At 38.5% G+C, this 27,643-nt stretch overlaps 1 protein-coding gene across 3 annotated transcripts in view; it reads right to left on the reverse strand.

Moving 5' to 3' along the window:
* Positions 1-23,875: 23,875 nt before the first annotated feature.
* ODAD2 (outer dynein arm docking complex subunit 2) overlaps positions 23,876-27,643 on the reverse strand; it is a 194,749-nt gene continuing 190,981 nt past the window's right edge. For all 3 annotated transcript variants that reach the window (XM_005564862.4, XM_045399757.3, XM_074000705.1), the window contains one exon: positions 23,876-24,331. In XM_005564862.4, the coding sequence (XP_005564919.3) occupies positions 24,218-24,331 (114 nt within the window). In that variant the 3' untranslated portion in view covers positions 23,876-24,217. The remainder of the gene's footprint in view (positions 24,332-27,643) is intronic.

Genomic DNA, 27,643 nt, shown 5'->3' on the forward strand with positions numbered 1-27,643 from the left:
TGAAGCAGGAAAATGGTTTGAGCCTGGGAGATCAAGGCTGCAGTGAACTATGATCACTCCATTGCACTCCAGCCTGGGCGACAGAGTGAGACTACCTTAAAACAACAAAAAACTCCTTAGGATTTCATCTGCTCACCTTTCTCCGTCTCATCTCCACTGCTTGGGGATGAAGAGTTAGGAGCTAATCCAAACGACTTTTTGGTTTTTCTCTCACCCTGATGCTTCTTTTCAAATACTATTATAAGAAGTTGGTCTTCTTTCTGGGTGCTGGGGTTTTGGTCCTTCTGTTTTTACCTATTTTTGCTCATTTCTTTAGTGTTAAGGGGAGGGATATTTTACAATTTGGTTTCACTCTTTCTGGGAGCGTCTTCAGTGATTCTCTAGAACCTATTACAAATTATTTATTTAATTCCTATAAATGGTCCATTAAGCGAATGTAACATGATTTATTTAAGAACTCTTTCCTATTTTTAGACATTAAGTTTATTTCCAGTTTTGGCTATTATAAATAATGCTGGGAGGAACAATTTTCGCAAAAGGCTTTTTTATTTTTTATTATTATTATTTTTTTTGCTTTGAGATCATTTTCTTAGGTTAAATTGCCAGATGTGTAATTACCCGACTGAAGAACAGGAGTGAAGAAAAGGATGATTTTAAAGTCCTTGAAACAGCTATGCCAAATTGTGTCCCCAAAAGATTCATTTGCATACCCAACAGCATGGGGTAAATGTCCCTTGCTGATCCAAACTTTCTTTTACTAAATAAATTAACCAAGCATAGGATCATTAATAACTTCTTATTGTTAGAATTAATAGCACTGCGGGTTAGAAAGAGCATAAAATCTTTGCAATTGCCTTAAAAGGCACAGAAGTGTCACAATGCTATTCGCATTTTTAAGAGACTCTATGTAAATTTTGATTGCTAGGGTTTATTTCAATTAAAAAAAGTGGAAAGACACTTGTATTCGTGTGATCTTAGCAAGTTTGCATATAATTAAGCAGATTTTTTCAGAATCTTGACTTTAGCTGGGCCACTTTTTATTTTCAACAGTTTTATCAAGGTACACGAACATATTGAAATATATAATATGCTGGATGATTTAAAGTGTACACTTTGATAAATTTTGACATGTATATACATATGTGTGATGTGAAAACATCACTACAATCAAAATAATGAACATTTTCATCAGTCCCAAGTTTCCTCTTGGTCCTTTGTAATCCTTGGAGACCCTTGCTGCCTTCCCACAACTCCATCTGCTTTTTATCTCTAAAGATTAGTTTTCATTTTCTAGAATTTTAAATAAATGAAATCACAAAATATGTACTCTTCTTCATCTAGATCCTTTCAATCAGTGTAACCGTATTGAGAGTCATCTAAATTGCTGCATTTCCAGGTTAGGGCCATTGCAAAAATGTCGCTAGGAACATTTGTGTACAAGTCTTTGTATGAATATAAACTTTCTGTTCTCTTTGGTAAATCCCTAGGAGTGACATGACTGGGTCATATGGTGGGTGTATGCTTGATATTTAAAGAAACTGCCAAACTTTTCTAAAGTGACTATGCCATGCCCCACCCCACCAGCAGGGTACAAGAGCTCCATCTCCTCCACATCCTCGCCAACACTTGGTAGGGTCAGTCTTTTTGAGTTCACACATTCTGATTCTGATGGGTGCATAGTGGCATCTCATTGTAGTTTTAATGTCGATTTCCAGCTGGGATACTTTGACATTATAGAGGTAGAATAAGACACTGTTATGTGTCTTACAGCTTAGTGCCTGTGGATACGTTACTTAATATCTGTATACCTTGGTTTACTCATCTAAAAAATAAAGGTAATGAAGACTGTACTACATAATTGAACGTAGTTGTTAAAACTAATAGACATTATGAATATAAAAATGCTTTGTAAACTACGTAAGTACTAGATATTATCATGATGGTGGTTGAATTGCTGCATGATTTTGGGAAAATCATTTCAACTTATTTGAGGATTCTTTTTCAGTTCTATAAATTGAGGGCTAAATAAGGTAACCTCTAAGTTTCCTTGAAGCACAAAATGTTCTTGTTTAAAAAATATACTGAGGTTCCAATATCACATATATATACACATATATGCATATATATGTGCACATACATATACACATATATGTATATGTGTGTATATACCCAGCTCTTGATCTGAGTAACAAGATGTAGTTTTTTAACTTTGCAAAAATACTTTGAACTGGCTGCAGGATATTTAGTGAAATGATTGCCTTATTTTGAGGTTTGAGAATACAGAAGATGGGTTTCTATGTAAATATTAAAATTATTTTTTCTTTGGATCAAATTACTTACAGAAACAAAAGATTTATTACTAACCACTTCCACATATAAGACACAGAAAAATAGAAATCTGTAGTAGAAGTCTAAAATTTGGAGTAGCTGAGATAATAAGAACTTACAAAGTACATTTTTTTTAATGTTTAGCTCTCATTTTTTTCCACATTAAAGAGTACTTTTCCATAAATATGTTTTTATATATATATGTGCACATATATGTGTGTGTGTGTATATATGTATATATGTACACACACACACATATATATATAAACACATTTATGGAAAATATACTCACGTTTTTATTCCCGTTTCCTTGAATAGCTTATAATTTGTCCACACTCCACAGGCTTTAACAATTACCTTTTAGGTAAAGAGCAATGGTAAAAAGTAGGAGGCCAATTCCTCCCCTCATATTCTCTGGCATCTAGCCAATTAAAAGTTGACAATGCCACACCATTGGTCTCCTATTTCTGTTTAAAAATTTTATCTTTCCAGCTATTTATTTCACCATATTATCCTCTTTCTTTGTCCCTCTACTCTATTTCAGGGTTTGATGTTATAGTGTTTTCTCAACAGTTCTTGAATTTAAATGATGGCTCTAGTTCTTTCCCCCTCCCCGTGTTCACACCTTTTGCCCTCCCACTGCAAGTGGGTGGAGTGACTGCCACCCATTAACACTGGGCTCAGCCAGGTGATTTGCTTTGGCTAATGGGATTCTAACTGACCTGTCATAAGCAAAGTCTTGAAAAGGGTTTTCATATGTGTCTTGCTCTCTGGCGCCTCAGCCATCACATGAGAACATCTCTGGGCTTGCCTGCTGGAGGATGTGAGAAACGCAAGCAGAGTCAAGTCACCCCAGTCATGCCTAGTCCTGCCAGTCATTACCTGGATCAGAAGATGGCTAGCTGACTCCCACTTGAGCAAACTAGTCCAACCAAGATTAGCAGAGCCGCCAAGATTAGCAGAGCCACCAAGCCAATCCTCAACATACTCCAGACACGTGAGCAATAAACACTGCCGGTTAGGGTTTGCGGTTTGTTACACAGCGTTATTGTGGCAATAGATAAGGATACATTAACTAAATTCCCACTTCTAGGCAACTTCCCGTCATGTACATCATGTTTTTAATTAAACAGAATATGAACATATAGTAGCTAGAACAAAAAGGCATAGCCATCATTTCATCAAGCTTTGCAACAATACCAGGAATCTGCTGCTCCATTGATAGTGAATGGGAAAAAGTTTCACGCCCATGTTGTTTGACAAGGTGGACTTATTGATACTATCAGACCTGGAAGGATAAAAACCAGAGGCAGAGTTTGATGCTTTTCTGGCTGAAAAACAAATCAGGTAGGTTTCTTATAGAAAAATGGAGTTTCATTATTAGTTTGAAGTGCAGTTTGATTGTATAGTTCTTAAGCAGTGCTTCTCAACCCTAGTTGCATATTAGAAGCACTGGGGGATTGTTCTAAAAATATTCATGCCTACGCCCCATCGCAGACCAACTGAATTACCGCCTCTGGGAATGAGGCCCAGACTTATATATTGTTTAACAGCTTTCCCAGGTGTTCTAATGCACAGCCTGGGCTGGCAGATGCTATTATAAGACGAACGATTCCATTATATAGGAGATAGTTCTAACTATTTCAATCTGACCTCAAAAAGCAGGCTTGTTATCAAAAAAATAGCACTGAGTCACTTCTATGGTACAAGGCCTTTTCTTCCAACATGGGTAGAAATATATTCAAGCTAAATGTCTTGTGACCATTCTCAGCATTATCTTATACAAACAGTGCAGCACATAGTTTGACAACCTCTTCACCTTCCAAAGCTTCTCATTGACCACTGCTCTTTAGAAATCCCAGCCTCTGCTTCCCCTAAGAATCTATTAACCAGGGCTGAAACAAAGAAGAGTACAATACCTCCAGAATTCAACAGTTGAAACCAAGACTGCTACTAGGATAAGAATTCTAGCTCCAAATTCAAATAGTCCTGGGTTCAAAATCTGGCTTTTGTGATAGGTTGGTGCAAAAGTAACTGCGGCTTTTGCCATTACTTTTACTGTTTACTAATTTTAGTTTCATTATTTTCAAATGGGGATAATAATGCTCACTTATTCATGAGGCCATTGGCATATTAAATAACATAATGCAGGAAAGTGCCCTATACAGTTCTTGGCACATAGTTGCACTCAGTAAATGCTAGCTATAATAAAGATAGTAGTTGCTTTAAGACAATTATAAAGTAATTCATTCCATTATAGTTATGAGGCAGCTCTTTATTCTATTTAGACCATTATGTATTTTCTCAGAACTTCTAATTTCTTTTTTTGGAGTAATATGGAATAAACTTAATCTCTCTTCTAAATGCACAAGCTTCAACTATTCCGAGAGATGTATCATGTTTTCTATTTTGGACACATTTTCTCCTTCTTTCTGCTTTCTTTTAGTAGATTACCTCTGCTTCATTGCATGCGGTCTTAAGTAAAAAGATAAGCCAAGCTTATTTGTTTGTTAGGGTAGCAAAGTACCACAGACAGGGTGGTTTAAACAATCGGAATCTGTCTTCTCACAGTTCTGGAGTCTGGAAGTCTGAGATCAAGGTGTCAGCAAGGTTGGTTTCTTGTGTGGCTTCTCTCCTTGGCTTGCAGATGGCCATTTGGATTCACATTCACCTGGCCTTCTCCTGCTGTGTGTCTCTGTGTCCAAATTTTCTCTTCTCATAAGAATACTGGTAGGATTAGGGACCACCTGAATGACCTAATTTTTAACTTAATTACTCCTTTAAAGACCCTATCTCCACATATAGTCACATTCTGAGGTTCTGGGTGTTAGGACATTAACGTAGAAACTGGGGAGGATACAATTTAGCCCATAACATCAACCTTCAGAGTCTCCTCCTAGGAGGCTGAAGATCTTAGAGCACCGTGATGAGGACAGAACATGTCAAGGTGGATTCACAATGGCAGGGCTGTTCTAAGGGTCTTTTCCCAGGGCTACCTTGCCATGACTTCTGTCCTTCCTGACACCTAGTCCTTTTGCTTACTTTTCTTTTTCTATGAGCAACCCTCATATCATTGTGATAAATTTCCTTCTTTTTCCCTTTGAGCTAGCCAGAGTCCATTTCTGTTGTTTGCAATAAACAAAAACTCTGATGTGTAGCCTTAATCATGTTCCCCAAATGTGGGCTCTTAGGCAACTGGTGCTGGAAGCCAGCAGCCCCCCTTGGATGTCCTTGGTATAAGAACTGCCAAGTTCCCATTTGTTTAGACCTAAAAAAAACTCTAATTGTATATGCATGCATGCTAGCAGATATTCTGCTTTACAATTGCATTAAATTATTTATGTGTTTACTATTAATCTGTTCAAGGAATATGTGCTGTGAAAGTATTAGGAGAAAGTATTCCATCATTTTGATTTTTTCCTTGTTCTGTTTGTTATTGAAAACCTTTTGATACCGTTTGGCTGTGTCCCCACCTAAATCTCATCTTGAATTGTAGCTCTCATAATCCCCATGTGTTGTGGGAGAGACTCAGTGGGAGGTAATTAAATCATGGGAGTAGGTTTTTCCTGTGCTGTTCTAGTGATAGTGAATAAATCTCACGAGATTTGATGGTTTTATAAAGGGCAGTTCCCTACACTTCTCCTTGCTGCTGCCATGCGAAGAAGGACGTATTTGCTTCCCCATCCGACATGATTGTAAGTTTCCTGAGGCCTCCCCAGCCCCTTGGAACTGTGAGTCAATTAAACTTCTTTCCTTTATAAATTACTCAGTCTTGACTATGTCTTTATAAACAGTGTGAGAATGGACTAATTTGCCCTTATTAGAGACAAAGTATTTTTGTTAACTATCGTGATCTCTGATAAAGATCAGAACAAAAGTTGAATTGGAAACTGTTCTGAGGAAACACAAGCACTATATATAAGACAGGTGCTGCTTGGGAATAAAAGACGACAACTGAAAGTCAAACCCATTATACTTAATTCACAGGAAACTGTTGCTGGCTCTGGCAGAGACTGCTGATTGCACTCAAGAGCCATTCTTCCTTTCTTTTATGGTATTAGACTATTTTAGCTGGGTGCATGGCCACTCAGAATAAAGGCAACATTTCCTAGCATCTCTTGTAGGTAAAGTGTGGCCTATGAATGTGCCCTAATGGGTAGGAGATATGTAAAAGTGAGATGTGAAACTTCTAAGGTTTGCACCCTCCCTTTCCGTTTTCTTCCTTGCCATATAATCATGGGTCTTGTGAGCTGTTGTGGAATGTTGCAGACATGCAACATGCTAGAATGGCACTAGACCAAAAGAGAAGGAACATGGGCACCTGATAATTTAATGGAACAGCTTGGAAGTTTATGCAATGAGAGAAATAAGCTTCTCTCTTGTTCCAGGCTCTGTATTGTGGTTTGACCTGCAGCAGTACTTATGGCTTAATTGATATAGTCACCATTAACATGCTTCCTGCTCTTGATTAAACTTGTGATCATGCTGGAAATGGGAATATAATCAGGTAATACCCAGTGGTCCTAAGCTGTATTCTGTGTGCTTAGTGAACAAATGAACAACATGTATAATAATCAGCTCTATCACACGTTAAAAGTGAGAGGAAAGGCCTCAATTTAATGAGAAATGTTATATCATATATTTCAGTTTCAGTAAAAAAGTGCCAGCAAAGAACATCTCCAAGATTCCAAGTGACTTGCTAAAGTAGCATGTATTGGAAGTATATTTGGTTTTGTTAGTTGCTTGATTTTAACACATTAGAGCTAAAAAAAAAAAAAAAAAAAAGAAAGAAAAAGAAAAGAAAGAAAAAAAGGAAAAAAGACCCCTTGATTTCAAATTGGAGAGGACTTTTTAAGACAATCAAACTGTGTGGAAACAGCTCTATCACTGTGTGTATGACTCTTTTTAACACCAAATCTCAAATTTCTTCCTTCTTTAGAGAAAAAATAATAATAACATCATATTGAGCATATTATAAAACCACATGCATATGCTGTTAATAGAAATTATAGAACTCTCTCTGGAGTCAAATGCAACCAAAAAACAGAAAACATTTACCCCACCTCCCAACTCAAAGCATACAAGAGTCCAGCTTTGGAGTGTATAGTAGTCTTCAATTGGAAATTTCTTCCTAGCTTCAATCCAAATACCCAGAACCATTTGTCAGAGCCATAAAACATTTTCTTCCAGTTCTGATGATTTATAATGTGAGTTAGAATTTTCTTATCTAGTAGAATAAAGATGAAAAAATAAAAGCATTTGGATATGGAAACTGATCTAATGCTTTAGCTATCCATTTTTGAGACGCATGTAGATTTTTGGTAAAAAGATTGCAAAGGTCAAAATTCCTCTTAAAATTATGTGTTTTTTTCTTTAAAAATCTCCTATATCTTTTTTTATTCTCTTCCTCTTTCTTCCTTTTCTTTCTTTTTTTCTTTTCTTTTTCTTTTTTTTTTTTTTTTTTAACTACAGAGATAGAGTCTCACCATGTTGCTCAGGCTGATCTCGAACTCCTGGCCTCAAGTGATCTTCCCACCTTGGCCTCCCAAAGTGCTGGGATTACAGGCACAAGCCACTGCAGCTGGCCTAATTCTCATAAATCCTTTTTTGAAAAAAAATGTACTTACAATGGATGGTCCCTGTGTACAACGAAGTTTCAATCAAAGGATTTTACATTCCAAAATTTGAAGAAAAAAATACTCTTTAAGTTACCTTTTCTCCAGGGTTTGCATTCTCAGATTCCTTAGGGTCAGGATTCTCAACTGGGGTCCATGAGTGAATTTATGGGTCCATGAGTCAACTGAAATTATAGTCCAAAATTTTGAGGGTTATATGCTTTGTTTTGTATATTTTTATACAGATCCATACTTTTCATCAAATGCACATAAGGATCTATAACCCCAAAATAGGTTAAGCGTCTATAAGGTACTGAATAATAGGTACTAAATAAGAGTATCTATTATTGGAAGTTAATATAGCATTGGAAGATTAAAGCAGCTTACTCCAATTGGAAAGACAAAAGGAGAACATCTGTTGTAACAGTCCATGGTTTTCAAAACCTTGTTATTTTTTCCTCAATTCTACAGTCTTGCCTGTCCTCTGTGATTGTGGAGCCAGAGTCTTACAAAGGCTGCTTAATGGAGAGTATAATTCAAGACTGCAGTAAGAGTTTGATGTTTACTGCATCAGTTTCCAAGTCCGGCTGTAAATATACTGTAGTTGAGAGATGGAGCACTAAAATCTGTTTGAGCTTGAAAAGACAGTGATGCATAGCCAAATACGTTGAACTGTTTGCTTGTTTAAGGAGAAATCTATTTCAAGATTTGATTACCACGAAGTCGGACAACTTTTTCATCACTAAGTCCTTTCAATTCCATATCATGTGTTTCAAATTTTGTCTGCATAACTTATTTTTGTTCTACTTTTCTGTCAAAAACAATGTGGAAATCCCAGGTTATATAATTGAGGTCTTGGAGAGGCAATATACATCTAGCCAACCAAAATAAAATGAAAGTTATTATCAGGAAACATGCTTAAGGAAGTCTATCCTTTGTTCGGTTAAGAGTGCCAACATTTGTGATCTTAGGATGAAGTCGAAAGGAAATAAAAGGGTTTTCCTTAACATAACCATGTGCAAAATCATTCTTTACCATAACAGATGATCTGTACAAGTATTCATGCATTTTAACTATTCATGACAAGAAATCAACTTTAAATAAAATAATAATGTATTATTTGTATAATAAACCTGGAAGTAGAAATCATTCTATTCATCTTTCTTATTTGGGTTTACTATCATCCCTATGAGACAAATCAAATGAAAGCTCTCTACAAACTCTCTCTATCAGGGCAGGCGGTGAACTGTTCATTTCTTCCTCCCTCCTTTGAATCAAGTTGAGCATGCAATTCATTAGAGTAAATGGTAAAAGAGAAATTTTGCATAGCTTTGGATTTTGAAATTCACAGAAGCAGATGTTCTATCAATAAGAGGTTACTAATGTGCAGAGTTGTGAAGCTAGTGACAGAGTCCACAAGGAGATGGCCAGGTTAGCAATACTTGGAGCAATTTAGATTTCTTTGTGGAGTGGCCAGAGAGGGCAATAAGAAACTCCTCTGATAGCCACCTTACTAGCATAAGGAAAATGTTCCCCTGTGGAGTGGGAGTGTGGACAGGCTGACCGTTACTGGTCTGGCTATTTGAATAAAATCGCCACAAAAATGCTTAATAAAGAGAAAATAAATGGCATGTGGACTCTCACTGAGACTTCATGAAAACACTCAAGGAAAGAAAGAACAGAGGGCAGTCTTTCCAAAATACATGGAAGAAGTATAATGTTTTCCTAAATTTTCTGTCAATGTCAACGTTTTGGATGGAAATATGTTATTAGAAAAAAGACAAGCCCCAGTTGTCTCAGAAAGAATTTTCCCTGCAAATAATCCTGCATTCGTTTTTAATATGTAGGGTTTCTATTGCCAGTCAGTTCTGTTTTACAATTTTCAATATTATTTCTTTTTTGACCCATGAATTATTTAGAAGTGGGTTTTTAAATTTCTAAATGTATTCGTTTCATGACTATCTTTAGCTATTGATTTCATTTGTAATTTTACTGCTTTGATTTTTTACTGAGTTGCGCTTTGTGGTCAAGTATGTGATCAACTTTTATAGATATTCAATATGTGCTTGAAAATATGTATTTAATATTTTTTTGCTTGTAGCACTGTATACATACACAGTATATATATATACACACACACATATATCAATTACATCAAGCTTAGTAATTCTGCAGTTCATAATTTCTCAGTTTTTACTAAATTTTGTTCTGCTCAATGTCCTTGGAAAAACTATGTTAAAAATCTTCCACTATGATCTAAAATTATATAAAATTATTTATATTGCCAGCTGGGTGTGGTGGCTCACGCCTATAATCCCACCACTTTGGGAAGTTGAGGCGGGCGGATCACCTGAGGTCAGGAGTTCGAGATCAGCCTGGCTAATATGGTGAAACCCCATCTCTACTGAAAATACAAAAATTAGCTAGGTGTGGTGGTGCACTACTCGGGAGGCTGAGGCATGAGAATTGCTTGAACCTGGGAGACAGAAGTTGCAGTGAGCCAAGATCGTACCACTGTACTCCAGTCTGGGCAACAGAGAAAGACTGTCTCAAAAAAAAAAAAAAAAAAAAAAAAATTGTTGATATTACCTTATATTTCTGCTTGCTTTCTGCTTCATGTATTTTGAAGCTATGCTTTTAGGTGAATACAGCATCAGAATAATTTGTCTTCCTGGTGAATCTATCATTAAGTAAAGCAGCCCTTGATCCTTAATAATGCTTTTATGTCCTTAAGTCAGTTTAGTATACATCAACTTTCTTCTTGTCAACACTGATCTGGTGGTGTGATCATCACCGCTTGCCTGGCTAGAATCCATTTATTCCCCTTCCTTCCTAAACCTCAGATTTGTTTCGGTAGTCACTTCTTTCCCAAATAGCTAAGTGTCTCAGGCAAAGATTTGAGACAAATGGTGAGTCCATTATGTTTTCCACTTGAGTGTTTATTGGGCATGAGGTCCAGTCCTGGCCAAAAGGAAGCGTGCTGGTAACTAGGTAGCCTCTGGGAAAGTTTCCTTTTTCTGAGCAAGAGCCAGGGTCTCTTATCTCCACCTGAATATTGCTATTTCTGCTATGACACTCGAAATTGCTGTGGCTGTCTTGCTACAAGCCAAAAAAATGAAATCAACATAGAGAAGGAAAGAGCTCAAGTCTTTCATGCAACCATTACCTAATTTATTTTTGTATAGCCTTTTATTTTTATGTGTAGCTTTTCTTTTAGTGCCTTGCTTAAACTGAATAAAATTGAGTTGCTTTGGACCTAAATACAGAGGGTTGTTTTTTGACCTCTTAAAAGGTGCATTTGTTCATTTGCATTCATTTGCTCTTCCATTCTCGTATTTTGCTATTTTCAACTTCCTTGCAGTTTCTTTTGCTTTCAACCTTTTGTTATACAGATTTGGTTTTATTTGCTTTTTTCCTTATAATGTTTGAAAATTATAATCTTCATTCTGCAACAATTGCCTTTGAAAATAAGATTTTTGATGTTCAATGACATTTTTGTAAAAATGAAAATTGATGCAATCTAAATATTGGCAAGAATTAATTATGCATACAAATAATGAAATATTTATAAGCAATTGAAGTGGTAATATTGATATTCACCTGGAAAAACTTTCAAGTCATGCTGCTAGATGATAAAAGCAGTTTGTAAAACTGAATTTACAGTTGACCCTTCATGCCTTCCTTAGTCTGTTTCCATTCCCATTATATTTAGCAGAAATTCTGTTTTGTTCCTGATATGTAAATGCCACCTTTTACTATTTTCCACAGCTAGTTCAGGCTTTCTCTAATTTTTATATTCCTTTAGTCATATCATTGGCCTGAGTGGTGGCATGAGAATTAGAGTTTCTATCTTTCCTGTAAGCCTTTGTTTTTCTTTATAAATCAATGTTGTGCTTCATTCCTTCCTTCCTTCAATAAATGTTAATGACTACCTACTAAGTGCCAGATATTTAAATTTAACTGTAAGGATAGATGTTTAAGCCTACAGATTATGTAATCTGTAAACTAAACATAACAAAAGGAAGAGACTGGAAGACAGAAGTATCTGGAAAATAAACACCCAGCAGAGTAGCTTTGACCATGAATGAATAGCAGAGATAGTGTCTCATGCATGTATTTGCTGAGTTTCAACTGAATCGGTTCAGTAACCAGAAGAAAGTTCAAGGAAAGTGTAAAAGAGATTAGCAAGTCTGAAGTTATTTTTAATGTGAATCTTAGTAACTTATGAAGAAAAAGTTACACCATTTCAATACCTTGGAAACCCAATGCCTTATTTATCATCTCTTTGTGTCTCTTCTGTAAAATGTGGTAAAAAACACCAACCTCCTAGGTCTAGCCTGAGCATTAAGTGAAAACTAGTAAAATGAGGTAATAATGATGTTGTTATATAATAATCTTGCATATGACATATATAATAATTATATATTAGATGTGTCAGACACTGTTGTACTTACTTTTTATATGTTAAGTTCTTTTATCCTCATGACGCCCTATGAAGTAGGTGTAATTATTCTTATTTTGCAGATGAGGTTTTGAGGTTCACTCTAGACATTTCTTTTAAGAGATAAAAATGTTTTTCTAGAAATTTCAAAGACATCAATGGTAGTAATTATACAGAAAAAATGGAAATTATCCTTTATAGAGCAAAAATCACTTTTGTTCATTTAAGAGCATAAAAATGTGTCTGGACATTTATTCTGACCAATTAAGTTTCATTGAAATTAAAATTAAATTTATGCAGATGATAATTACACATGGAGGAACTTAATTTACTTTGAAATATTTTCAGCTTTATCACGAAGTGAGGTGTAAGCATGAGAATGTTTGACTTTTCAAAGATCCAACGTGAGAGAAGGGTATTCACGTTCCTACAAATTTAGTGATTACAGTAAGTTAAGAGAGAAGATGGCTGCAGAGCAGCTATTCATGCTTTTAATACACAGAGCTGGTGCTTTTCTTTCAGGCAGATGTGGGATACAACCAGGCTGACATTCACGCCCTGAGAATGTTGTCTAACCTGCCATGGTTTGCTACATGTTAACCTTGTTCTGATTATGTGCCTATTAAGTCACCCATACCAGAAGAGAATGTAACAGAGTCCTTTTCTGCTCAGACTACCTGAGGCAGGCATTTTACTGGCTTCCTGCACATTTACCCCATTGAGTATCAGCCTTGTGGGTTGGATGAGATGGAGCCCGCCATGTTCCAGTCAACACATGACCCAAGGAAGTCAGCATAAATCCATCTCCTTACCAGTGCCTGGTTCTTCAGGGATGAACACATCTAGGATCAGTCAATCCGCATGGTAATGACCTGAGTCAGTTCAATCAGCGTGAAGCCCAGTTTGCTTTGTGGTTGGAGGAAGAGGAACTCCTCTGAACAGTGGGATGTGAGGATATGAGATTTGGAGTTGCTACAGCCATTTTGCAACCATGAGGGAAGCCAGCTGAAAATGAAGCCAACGTACAGAGGAGGGCACGGCCAAGATAATTTCAGACACATAGAATTCAAAACTCGATCAAACTTTACCTAAAGATCACTCTATCTTTAAACTTTTTGTTTACATGAACCAACAAATTCCCATTATTTAAAAAGCCATTTTGGCTGGGCATGGTGGCTCACGCCTATAATTCCAGCACTTTGGGAGGCCAAGGCCAGTGGATCACCTGAGGTCAGGAGTTCTAGACCAGCCTGGCCAATATGGTGAAACCCTGTCTCTACTAAAAATACCAAAATTAGCCAGGTATGGTGGCACATGCCTGTAATCCCAGCCACTCGGGAGGCTGTGGCAGGAGAATTGCTTGAAACTTGGGAGACAGAGGTTACAGAGAGCCAAGATCGTGCCACTGCACTCCAGCCTAGGCGACAGAGGAAGGCTCTGTCTCAAAAAAAAAAAAAAAAAAAAAAAAAAAAAAAAAGTAGCCATTTGAGCTAAGGTTTTGCTATTTGCAATAAAAAACATTTAGTCAATGCTGATTATGGAGCCAGGCAACAGGCCAGCAGAGAAATACTGTATGTGAAATCCAGGGCTGGTTGTTTAGCCAAATGGTAACATGGTCAGGAATAACTTGGATTTTATTAATGCAGTTGATTAACAGCTTCCTGATGTCTTTTATGTCTACCCACACTGCAGTGTCTTTCTCACTTTTGATGTGGTCCCTGCACCTCCCAGTCCCTTCTTTTTGTTCTTCTTTGGTGATCTGGCTGGACATCATTTCACGGTTCTCTATTCGCCTTTCAGAACTTTGCACAGTTCTGCCTTGCCAGTTTGGCACCCTGTTCCCTGTCCTGCACTTCCCATACAGTTTGTTCACCTGCCAACATTGTTTGTTTAAAGAGTATCCATCTCTTCTGGATGGCTTTCTTCCCATTAGGTTTCCAAAATATGTATGTATTTATTTATTTATTTCGCCAGTGCCCTAAAGTTACTGAAATTTGCTTTCCTGGAACAAATTATTTTTTCCTCATCAGTTTCTTTCCTTTTCCTTAGGAAAAGAATGCTGTGCCTTTTTTTCCCCTTAGTATATTACTTTCACAGAAGGTTCAATCCTCTTTTAGTTCTCTGTTAATTCTGCCGTTATTGAAAATGGAGTTAGAAAGGATCTTTGTCTTTATGATGTATTTTGTAAAAAGTAATTATCTCCAGTGTACTTAAAAATCAATTTCACAGTTGGTGGCTGACCCATTTTCTTCAGCAAATTTCAGGGTAGCTAGAAACTGTCTGAACATACCACACTGGGGTGTTAGGACACTCGTCCTCGTGTAATTTTGGGTGGGATGTATTAAAATAAAGCAGGAGTAAATATACATTTGTATTGTTTGCTTATCTTAAAGTCCCCATAATAAAAATTTTGAAGATAAAAAATTAAATTATTACCCAGGAGCAAAAACAATTACTTTCGTTTCTTGCAACTCTCCCTGTTCCCAAAACACACTCACATACTGATGTTATTTTCTTGTGATCTTGGGAAGAAAAATCACAGAAGTTTAAGAGGTGGCTGCAAAGTTCTTCCAAGAGGAAAGAAATGTATTTTAAGTAAAAACAACTTAAGGACTATTTTGATTATGGAAACACAAGCCCTTGGATTTGTCCTATATATATGTGTCCCCCACCCAACCACTCCCCATATACACATCTCTTTACAACATGAGTTTGTAGCCCCCTATCAAGTGGAGACCTTGTGAGTTGCTTTGACAGATGGAATGCAGCAGAAGAAATGATGTACCAATTGTCCCTAGGCTTCAAGGATCCCTACATGCTTTTGGGTGTTCTCTTGAAACTGAGTGCAACCTCCATAAGCCTGGGCTTGCCTCCTGGAATGTGCGTGGAGCACATTCAGATCAGCCCAGCTGTCCCAGCTGAGGCCCCAGACGAGTGAAAGCCCGGCCAAAACATCAAAGTCAACCTATAGGTGACAGCAGATGCATGCAGGCCCCCACCTGAGCCCAGTCCAAATTGCTGACCAGTGGAATCATGAGCTCAACAAATGACTGTTGGCAATGGCTTGTTAAGCAGCAAAAGCGAATAGATACAGAAGTATTTAAATTTCTGAGGATAGCATCTGGGGGTGGGGTGGTGGTTCTGGAAATGGGGGGAAGTCATGGGAGAGGAAATTGGATGGTGAGAAAGAAGGAGCCCAAGGCCAGTGATGCCGGTGAGAGGTTCTCGGTTTTGAGAACAGCTGGGAGACAGAACATAGGTGTGGGTTTACAGAGTAAAGCTTTCTTCAGTCCTGTCCTCATTCATGGATCATCATTCAACATCTCCTACTTCTATTTGCCTGAGGCCAGTGGTATTTTTCAGAAATCAAAGAAAAAGGGTTGCGTTACATGCCTGAGATTACAAGGGCATGAAAGAAGAAGGAAACGGGAACACTTGCAAGAGGTGAGACTAGAGAGACCTGAACAGGTAGATGATCCGCCAATCATCAGGATCATGAGGTAACGTGGAAAAACAGGTCCCACTCAAGAATTCCTGGAAATACTGGAAGAATGTTGAGTTTTCCCCTCTCTGTGTGTTCAAGCTGATTTTATCGAAATCTTAGTGGATAAGATCACCCCCACCACGCAGAGAACGCTCATTGACAAGGAGCTGACATCAGGTTATCCAGAACTTCTAACCTTCATACATAATGTTTTGTCTTTTCATCTGTTTCCCAGTGGTTGCCAGAGAAAATGTGCGGCCCACTGGTTTGGCTCTGACATCAGTAACAAGCCATTTTCATTGCTAATTTTCCTTTTAATAAATCAGGAATGAAAGGAGAAATCATTTACAACAACTAAGGCGAAAAGCCACACAACAGACAAGCAAGCGTGATGTGAAAACTAAGCCCCAGGCCTTATTCGAAGTGACGGGATCAACACAGACAAGATGTGGAAACGGGACAGTCCAGCATATTCACGGAAGAGAAACCGTTTAGTTTGGCTGATTGAAATAGGCAATATTTTGAAATACCATATGATGTATTTTTTTTCTCTTTAGTATTTCCAGGGTCGGGTTTGTTTGTTAGTTTGGTTAGTTGGTTGTTTTTAAAGCTTTGCAGCCTCCCCTCTATTTAAGCCAGGATGCTCGCAGAAGATAATTTTCTGCAGGGAAAGGGAGACAAAATGCCACCCAGAACAAAAAAGTCCTTGCTCAGCTTTGAGTTTCCAACTAGATTTTCAAAATAAACTCTGCAAATAAATAATCATCTCCAAAATTAGGCTTTCAAGCAGGAGTCGATGGTTTTCTCAGACCTCTAAGAGCAGGTTTTATATAAAGAAAGGAGGATTGGAGGATTGAGATCAGAAAAAAATGGAGAATTCGATTCCAAAAAAGCTCCTGCTACACAGAGGAGAGTAAAACTCCCCTGTGTTGGGAGGACAGCTTGGAAGTGCAAGAAGAGAAGGGAAGGAGGTTGCTTGGAGAGCTTGGCTTACTTTGAAGGAAATAAAAGTTATTAAAGTCAGCCTAGAGGGGTTTATGCCCCTCAGGGAAGGTCCAGTTTCTGCAAGGCACCATGTCTGGCCCAGCTAAGGGAGATTTCTAAGCCGGTGAGCTTAGGGCAGCCTTGAAAGAGCCCATGCATGATTTTGTGGTACAGGGAAAGCAGCCAGCAGCTCCTAGTCTCCTGGGAGAGCCCAGCAGAGCTGAGACGACCCAGACACCAGACAGGGCCAGGGGTTCTAAGGAGAGGCCAGAGGTGGAGGCTTCTTGACTAGGATCCACGAGAGACTCCGTGCATCAGCACAGGTGCCGGCCTGCCCTGTGACCAGGACATTCAAAGCTACTCACAGCAAGACAAAAAGGAGTCAGGCTGGGGATAAAGGAACAAAAAGGGGTGTGTAACTTTCCTGGAGATTCCCACACGTCTTCCCAGAACTCAGCTCACAGGCGCCCAGGAGGGCAGAAGGGAAGGAAGGGGAGAACACTTGAGAAGGGGGAACAACTTTGAGAGATGTAGCAGTGAACCAAGAGGAGCTATTTTTAATCAAAAGAGGCTAGACACTTCTAATTGGCAAAGTCAAGCTTTTCACCCATCAGTGGAAAGACATGTAAAAATTAAAGGAAGTTACGTAAATTTTTTCACATCTGAGTCAACATATGTGATTTTTTTTTTTTTTGGACCAGACTACATGTAGAATATATTTGAAGGAGAATAGTGGGAGGTAAGAACGGGGAGGTAGATTGAAATTAGAATGAATTGAATTGAGGAAAGGGAAATCGAAGACATTCATATCAATTTCCTTTGATTGCCTCTGAATAGATTGGCCAGGACTACATCTGAAGAACTAAGAATAAATTGAAGGTTTTCTAGTGCTTATAAGGCATTCCTCATTCCTTCTCTGAAGCCTCAGTTCTCTGCTGAAAGGGTATAAATAAAAACAATCTCCTTTCCGAGGAAATTATTAACAATATTATCCAAAAAAACGGAAAACTGAGAGGCCAAGGAGGGAGGACTCCTTGAGCCCAGGAGTTCGAGACCAGCCTGGGCAACATAGCGAGACCTCATCTCTACTAAAAATAAACAAATTTACCTGGGTGAGATGGTGCATGCCTGTGATCCCAGCTACTCAAGAGGCTGAGGTGGAAGGATTGCTTGAGCCTGGGAGGTCAGGGTTGCAGTGAGCCATGATCACACCACTGCACTCCAGCCTGGGTGGAAAAAAAAAAAAAAAAAGAAAGAAAAGAAAGGGAAACCTCATATAGGCACAGTGCAAGAAAAGTCGGGCTCCTATAGGCCCATGAGCAGATTCTGCATTAGAAATCCAAGCAGACCAGCCACACATCTTGGTTAAAGCACATCTGTCTCCAACATCTGTCTTGCACATTCATGACACTCATAGGCAGAAAAGCAAAGACCCTCCTTTCCTTTACACCTTCAAGTTTGTTGTTTTAGCTCATAATTAGTTCCGTTTAAGAGAATAATCTAAATAAATTGACCTCACAGATTACAATGCATTAGCTTGTCTTCTGTTTTAAATCAGCATTAGCAGCTGTTTATTGCTTCAAACAGGACAAAATAATCAAGGTGATCCCTTAATGTTTTACGCCTTGCAGTTGAAGATTAGGAACGATCATCGAAGCTCAAAAAAGCAACACATCTCCTTCAAAGCAAAACCTGGTGCTAACCGTGAGATTCTCCCCATGTGTGCACAACATTTCAAGCAAGATGAGGTTCGGCTGGAGCTACAGTTTCTCTGCAAATGAAGGGAGGGGTTATAGAGAGAGAGGGGAAGACTATGCAGAAGCAGACAGTGGCATTTGCAAGCAGTCAAAGAACCAGTCTCGCCATCTTCACGGGCCTGTTTGTGAGTATGAATTACGTCCACAATGCAAATTGAGCAGATTGTCATGGCAGCATCCCACCCAAGAAATCTTTCTCACAGTTCAAACACAACGTTTTCAGAGGTCTTCTGCCCCTTTTTCTCTCTAAAAGGGCTTAATTGCACACAGCAGTTGCAGAAAACTGACATTTGCCTTTTAGCACAATCTAAACATCACACAGTAGAACTTAAGAGAGTTAGTGTCATTTTTTAGGTCATCTTGGCACTCATAAGTGGCACAGTTACACCACCTTACTGGCATTTCAAATGCATGACTATACCTCCTCAAATGCCTAATTTGCCAACTTCTTACACAGCGAAGAGATAACTGTCTGCAAGCCAGGAAAAGAGGCCTCCCCAGAAACCAACCTGCTGGCCCCATGATCTTGGACTTCCAGCCTCCAGAACTGTGAGAAAATACATTGCTGTGGTTTAAGCCACCCAGTCTGTGGTTAACTTTTACGACAGCTCTAGCAGACACATACAGCTGCCATATTTAAAATGTGGGAGATTGGCTATGAAAAAATATGTATTTCTACTGAATAACTGCAAGATCTGGCAATGGTTGTCCAGCAGTGAGTAGTAATTGTCTGTATTCTCCAGTTCTCCATAGTCTCCACCCATCCCTTTTGTCTCCCAGATATGGAGGCTAAAAGTCAATTGGCAATTGTATCAGTATTATTATTATTTTTTAATCTAGCTATTTTCTCTCATTTAGATTACTTGCCTGGTGCTTACAGACATTTAGGTTTGAAATTGCTCATGTAACTAATCTAATGGCAAACAACAGCTTTTTCTTTTTCTTCCCAATAGTGAGAAAGGAGTTGCATTGAACTATCCATACTCCTTTGTCTGAACTTCCTTTCTGACGTATGTATAGTCTTCCTCAGTGGAAAAGCCAACCAGCTATAGAGTCTTCAAGTCTATAAGAACCACACTGATATGCACGACTGTATCTTTCAATCATGAAAATAAATTAGGATATAACTCTAAATTGTAACTACAAATCTTAACTCTGAACATCATGGGGCAATTATGTAATTTATAAAAGATGTCTTTTATCAGCTAATAAATCAGAGTGGCAAGAACTGGCAAAAGAAAAGCTTCCTTTTGTCTTGACAGATGCAAACAAAGAATAAGTCACTTTTACTTGAAAATTTGAAAATAATGGGTTGAGAGTATAAGGATTCCATCTGTTACACGATTTCAAGTCAGCCATGACAATTATACATCAGAAACATATTGAAATATCAACTTTATATCTTGCATTTATAGAAATTGAAGCATAAAATATTTTAAGAGCCAGAAAATGTAATAACCATTTGTCAGAGAAAATGGAAGTAGAAGCTGGAAACATGGAGATTAGAGTGGAGGGAAAAAAAGAAGAGAAACAAATGTTGGAATGAGGGGAAATTAATGTAACAATCAGAGCATAAAGAAATAGCACAAAGGAGAAAAACATAATGCTTTAAAAGAGAACAGAAGTCTAGAAAACTGTCCTATATTTACTTATTGTTTGGCACAGTTTGGTTGAGAGTGTACTTCTGTTAGATTTATTCAGGCAAAATATATAAAGAGACTTAGTAAATCACAATATTTTTCATCTTAGGCATCTACGATGGAGTAAACAAATAAATGGGCCCAAATCATTCTTTCCTTCTCAAAACAACATTGTATGAAGCAATCTTTTAATGATCTTCGGAATTGTTACATCACTTGTGTGTTTTCTCTACTCCTGAGGTAGAATTCAGCTGCTTGTAATGGACAAAAACCAAATAAGGAAACAGTCAGAATTTACACATGGGCCACTTCAGCACGTTTCAGTTATGCTGCAGCACTATTATTTGTGGGTTAAGGCTATTGCAAATACATATTTTGTAGATTAAGAATATTTTTATGGTGTTTCAGATGTTGAAGCTATTTTTCTTATATTTCCAAAAAGTGTGTTGTGTATTCCATTTGTAAACTGAGAACTTCTCTTTTAAAATTAGTGCTAGAAAGTAGGAACAATGTCTGGTTTAGAAGTTTCCAAATGATAAAAAGATAAAATTAATCGATAATGGTTTCCCTTTAAAAAGCAGAAATTCATGTTCACTGTGAAATAGATCAGAAAACACACAGATGAGCAAAAGAGGAAACAAAAATCATTTTTATTTCAGTATTCAGGAATACGTGTGGATAACTCAGCTCTTTCTTTCATTGTAACTATTTAGCTATGTGTATATAATTTTTTAAATGTGCTCATACTGTATATACTATGTCAGAACCTGATTTTCAATTTAACGATATATTCTGAAATGCGTTTTATGTCATTAGCTATTTTATTATCCTATAATGTTTTCATTGCGTGATTGAACCATAATTGAAATAAAGCAATGGTGTGTTGAGCATCATTGTAGATAAATCCTTGGACATAGCACAAAGGTATACAAAATTGTAACACTTTGGGTATGCATTGCCAAATTCACCTTGCAAAATGATTGTGCCCATTTAAGTAGGCCCTAGTCAGATCTGAGAGTGTCTGTTTTATCAGTTCTCCTGTATTTTAAATGATATAATGAGTACAAAATACCTAATACGATGCTTGCATAGAGTAGCGTCTTATAAAAGTTAGTTTCCTTTCGACTCCATTCTCACTTAGAGAGAGAGTTCCACTGTTTACGCTTAAGTTCATGGGGACCATTGGTTTCTGGGGGCCATTTAATGAATGTGAAGCAGTGAGGCTCTTAAATAAGTGGGTGTCCTTGTTGTTTTCACTGAGTTACAGGAATGGACATAGACTATTCCATTCCCAAATCTTCATGGAACGAGATTAAATGCTTTAAATTATCTGGACTGGAGAAGTTTCTTTATTTTTGCTAACCCAATCCCACTAGGTAAAAGAAGAAGGATGGATTTACTTACAGCTCTGGTCATCATCTGTTTATCAACAACTGAGATACTTACTCTCCTGAGTAGCAATACATTTTCTAAATATTTTTAATTATAGTCTCTCAGTTCCATGCAAATGCCTTAGGGATGTATAATGGTAACATCAAACTCTATCAAAAATAACAGATTTTTCAATGCCAGGCCCTACGAAAACTATCCTCGCATTCACTTTCAGAAGCTAGAAAAGTTTTTGTAAGAAACAAGTCATTTTCAGTACAAGTCATCTTGATATTAGCAAAAGAACATTGACTGCAAAAAGCAGAAGGATCAAAGCAAGGATTTCTAGGAGGAAACCTTGCAAACTAAAGAGACTAGAACATCAAAGAATATCTGCTTAAAATTCTTTCCACCTTAAACCCCTCTCAAACTGTAGCAGCCATCAGTTATTAAGAGAGCATACTGTATTCCCTCAATGTCCTGGGCGGGGGAATAAAGTCTAAAAAAGAACCTTGTCCCCCAAAACTTACAAAGAATTAAGACTGTCAGCCATAAATAGCACAAAATAAATATAACAAAAAAATCCCTCATACAAAAATGAATGAAAAAGAAAAAGAGTACTCACACAGTATGGGGTAGCAAAACAATGGAGCGATCATCCATACCTGTGTTCCCTGAAAGCTGGGGGTGTTTCCACTGGCTTTGACATTTTTCTAGCAAGACCAGAGTTTTCTGTGATGCCATTTCACAACAATAAGCCAAAAATGGACCTTTAATTTCAACTTCTCATTTGTTTACTCTGAAATTACTACATTTCTGGTGTTTAAGAATTAAAAAAAAAAAAATCCTACTTAGAAATATACAAGACAATCTTCATGCTAATTTTCTCTGTTTCCAAGTGCTTAGTCTATTTTAAAACGGCACTGTTACCTTTCTTTTATGCATTTATTAACCATAAAAACAGAAGCCCCAAGTTTTGCTCCAAGTGAGCACATGGTAAAGAAACGACCCTTCCTTTCCAACATTCATACGGTTCTTTTTGTTGTTTTACCTGCTGTGTTTCTCACTCCCGGGACCACTACTGATTCAAGAACATTTTAAAATCTGAGAACAATGGTAGAAATTTCCTCTAATAATATTACAACAGCAATGTGTTTATTCTTTTCCTGTCGCTGTCATAATCCAAGGCTTCTAGAAGTATTTTTAATGCCTAATGAAACAAAGCTAAACAGTGACTTTAACATTAGAAATCTCTGCTGTTGAAAATTAAGGGATTTCCTCTATTATTTACATTTCAATTTTTAGTTTGCATTAATACCATGTTCTTGTTCTTCGCATTATCCTTTTTTAGAACCTCCTTTGAAAAGTCATGACAATGAATTAGTGTTTTATTAAACCTTAACATTCTCAGAAGGGCTTTATCTTTTTATCGGAGTATCTATCCCTCATATGATTTTCATCCTGTACAGGCTTTTCATTTCATACAAATAATTTACATTTAATTCAATTAAGTTTATGATCTTTAAATGATGACACACATATCCAGTATCTAATATTTTTCAATAAAACCTCCTTGATTGCTTTTTTAAAGCATTAACTGAGATTGTCAGTTTATGGTGCTGATGAATACAAAGCAATTTTTCTGGCGAGTGTTACAATACTAGGGACAGTGAGTTCCCAAACATTTCAGCACACCGAGCTTACATATGTGATTCTTCTAAGTGAGTTCTAATGTTTCTATAACCTGATAAAATGCCATTATTTTTTTGTAGCCACTTTTTAAAAAGTACTTCGTGTGCTGAAAACAAGTTCAGAAATTCAAAGCAATTTTATGTGAAGTCGTATTATCCTTACATCAGTATCAATTAATTTCTTTCAAGAAAATGTTGGTAAATCTCTGTGAGAAATAAAACATATAATTGTTTATGCTCTGTAAGTCCAAGTGTAAAACAACAAAACTCATTGCTTATGTTCTTGTGATTTGCATGATCTGGTACAGTGACAGTTACACGTTGTCCTTTCAGATGTTTGCTAGTATTTAGGAGAAATTTGGGATGACCTTAGGATGATCTCTGTAAGTCCAGCTGCTTGACACTAAATTCTATTTAATAACAGTTTGTGAAATCAGCACATCTCCTCGGAACTCTCCCGTGGGTTGCAAGTGATCAAACAGACAAAGCCGTAATGACAGGACAGTTAGATTGGTTTAGCAGAAAGGGAGCTGTAGAGACGTTCATGAACAACCATGAAACTGCACATTGGGAGGGTCATATCCTTTATTACAATCACCACAAATACAAAAGCATCACTGAACTCTATATATACTGTATACGTATATTCTCAAATTCTTAGAAACTTATCAGAGGTTTATTGGCTTTCCATCTTACTACATGTCATATCCCTAAAACATTAAATGGAAACAAAAGTCTCCAGGCAATTTTCAGATGAAAAACATTCTGTGCATTTTTGATTTATGCGTTTTCATTTCGACGGTTGAAAGGGTTTGCTTATAAATGTTTCCCAAGGTAGGCTTCCTGGCCATGGGAGTGACATGTCCTGTGTCATGTAGAATTTGATGGCTTGTAATGTCCATTTAAATTTCAAGTGTATCTGGCCTTCTCTGTAGCAAGAGCCAGCCTGCGGATATTGGATATACAACCAGCTGCAGCTTCCTGGAGATCCTGGTCAGGGGACCCAACCATATCCAGCAGAAGCTGTCACACACAAGGAGGAGGAGAAGAGACACAAGAATAAAAACATTAATCTAAAGACATAAAGTTAGGCTATGAAAATAATTTTCAGTAGTAAATATTTTTTAAAGCCTCCAAAAAAGCATAAGAAATTCCATTTAAGCAAATGTGAATATAAACAGTGCTTAATCAGATGCAGGAATTTCCTCATGCACTTCTTACCTTTCTGGAGCTGAATTAGACTCCTTCCTCCCCACTTTCTCTGGGTATCTAACTGCTATTTTGAGGTTCTGCTTCTGAAATTTTTCTTGCATCCCTTCTGGCTTTTCCATCTCTCAGAACAAACCAACAGCACACCATGCTTAGACTAGCAGGGCATCCGATAAGATTCATCTCTCTGAGTCCCAATCCACCTGATCATGTCATAACCTCATTATATCAGTCACTTAGTAGGGACTTTCAGTGACTTCCAGTGCCAACTAACTAGAGCGGATCTATTAACTGGTCCTTGAAGGGTTTGTGCACTCTGACCTCAATGCATTCCAGCTACTCATCTTTCTCCTCTTCTCCAAGATCACGCTCTCCTACTTCTCTTGACTTTATTGATGCTATCCCCCACCTAAAATGCCTTCCCATCCCCTTCTCTGGCTTGGTAAGTTTTATCCATCTTTCAAAACAGACCTAGCTAACTTTTCCACGAAGCCTCCAAGATTTCCATCAAACTAAATGCCATTTATTCCTCATCAGGCTCTCAGTAGCAGTTTACTCAAATGTCTGTCGCTATATGTATTTTTTCCTTTTCATAAGATAGGCTTTCTGTCCTTCTTTAGATTCTAAGTGCTTAAAAAATGTACAGTATCTAATGCATAGAAGACAAATGAATTAGAACATTTAATATCTAGAAATTATGATTCTAATTAATGGTCTTGGTAAAAGAGTTTTTAAAAGTAAATTTGAATCACATATTTTTCTACCCCATAGCATTTGAGTGCAAATGTAGATCATGCCAAAATATGAGGATGATTTGATAAGCAAAGAAATCTTATAAAGAAAAATACTGTGAGATGTTTTACATATACCAGGCTTAGGGTGTGGCTTTTACTCTATAGGTAACAAAAAGAAGTTATTTAAGCACTTTAATCAGGGGAGTGACAAGGTCATATTTGTATTTTAGAAAGGTAACATTTACAGCAAATTACAGAATATAGACTGTAGGGAAAAGAGGTGGAAGTACTGTATTACTTCATGTAGAGGTGACAGGATGGAATAAAAGGTAAGGATAGTGAGGAAGGAACATATTCAAGGGATATTTGGGATGAAATAACTTCAATAAATGGCCCCAGAACAACTGCTTATCCAAATAGAAGAAAATTAAAACGGTAATCTGACATTACACATAAATATCAATTCCAGATGGATTAATGATGCTGTAGGACTCTCTTCTCAGTTCAGCTAAAGACAGGGTCCTTTTTACAAGGCCATGAAAAATTAGGCTCACAGACAATTTGAAGGGGGAGAAAAATGGAATTTATTGGGCAAAATGGGGGAAAAAGGGAAACAGGGACTCTCCGCAAAGCCAGAGTCCTTGTGGGTGTGCTTCCTGCCTCGCAGATTGAATCCCAGGTATCACCTGGGATGAGGAGGGCCAGGCTCCTGCCTGCTGCAAACATCACGTACTTCTGTGGCTCCACCTCAGTGCACATTCCTCCACCCCAGTGCCCATTTCTCCCAGTGTGCATTCCTCCACCCCAGTGCACATTTCTCCCAGTGTGCATTCCTCCACCCCAGTGCACATTCCTCCCAGTGCACACTCCTCCACCCCAGTGCACATTCCTCCCAGTGCGCATTCCTCCCAGTGAACATTCCTCCCAGTGTGCATTCCTCCACCCCAGTGCACATTCCTCCCAGTGCACACTCCTCCACCCCAGTGCACATTCCTCCCAGTGCACACTCCTCCACCCCAGTGCACATTCCTCCCAGTGCGCATTCCTCCCAGTGAACATTCCTCCCAGTGTGCATTCCTCCACCCCAGTGCACATTCCTCCCATTGTACATTCCTCCCAGTACACTTTCCTCCCAGTGCGCATTCCTCCCAGTGCGCATTCCTCCACCGCGGTGCACATTCCTCCACCCCGGTGTGCATTCCTCCACCCCGGTGCGCATTCCTCCCAGAGCGCATTTCTCCCAGTGCGCATTCCTCCACCCCAGTGCGCATTCCTCCCAGTGCGCATTCCTCCACCCCAGTGCGCATTCCTCCACCCCAGTGTGCATTCCTCCCAGTGCACATTCCTCCCAGTGCACATTCCTCCACCCCGGTGCACATTCCTCTACCCCAGTGCGCATTCCTCCCAGTGCGCATTCCTCCCAGTGTGCATTCCTCCACCCAGTGCACATTCCTCCACCCCGGTACACATTCCTCTACCCCAGTGCGCATTCCTCCACCCCAGTGCGCATTCCTCCCAGTGCGCATTCCTCCACCCAGTGCACATTCCTCCACCCCGGTGCACATTCCTCCCAGTGCGCATTCCTCCACCCAGTGCACATTCCTCCACCCCGGTGCACATTCCTCTACCCCAGTGCGCATTCCTCCCAGTGCGCATTCCTCCCAGTGTGCATTCCTCCACCCAGTGCACATTCCTCCACCCTGGTGCACATTCCTCTACCCCAGTGTGCATTCCTCCACCCCAGTGCACATTCCTCCCAGTGCACAGGCTGTTTGAAGTTTCTCTGGGGACCCCTTTCCACCTGGCTGTCTCAGTGAGATTCAATAAGAAAGGGACAATGCAAAGCATTTAGAAGGTTGTATATGAGAATATCATGTTCAAATTGGGGGACTGAAGGATGTCTGTCCTCTCAGTTCCTTGACCTCCCATTGTCACTGATCTTCACACTTCAACCTTCCACCTTCAGGGTCTCACCTGGGCCCTGATTTTTCATCACTGTCAACAGTCTGACCTCCAAACTCTCTGACCACAATGTCTCCTCCCACAATTTGGCTATGCAACCATCTTACTTGTTTGTTCTCATCATGATCTCTTGTCCATAGGCTCACATACTTTTTCTTTAACCGTCTTCTGTCTTTGCTTCCTCCATAACCGGCTTAGATTGCATAGTCCATCTTTTGGATCATTCTCTTATCAGTTTCTTAAACCTCCTTACAACATCCCTCCAGGAAAACCATTAACTGTCCATAAATCCAACTCTGTTCTTCCCTGTGCCTTCACCAATAACTGAGTCCTATGGGAGACCATATGTCAACAAGGCAAATCAATCCACTATCAGTTCAACCTCAACTGGATTCTCATTCACTGCCCAGCAATAGAAATTTGTGTCCCT

Source organism: Macaca fascicularis, chromosome 9 (assembly GCF_037993035.2).
Source record: "Macaca fascicularis isolate 582-1 chromosome 9, T2T-MFA8v1.1".
Classification (NCBI taxonomy): Eukaryota; Metazoa; Chordata; class Mammalia; order Primates; family Cercopithecidae; genus Macaca; species Macaca fascicularis.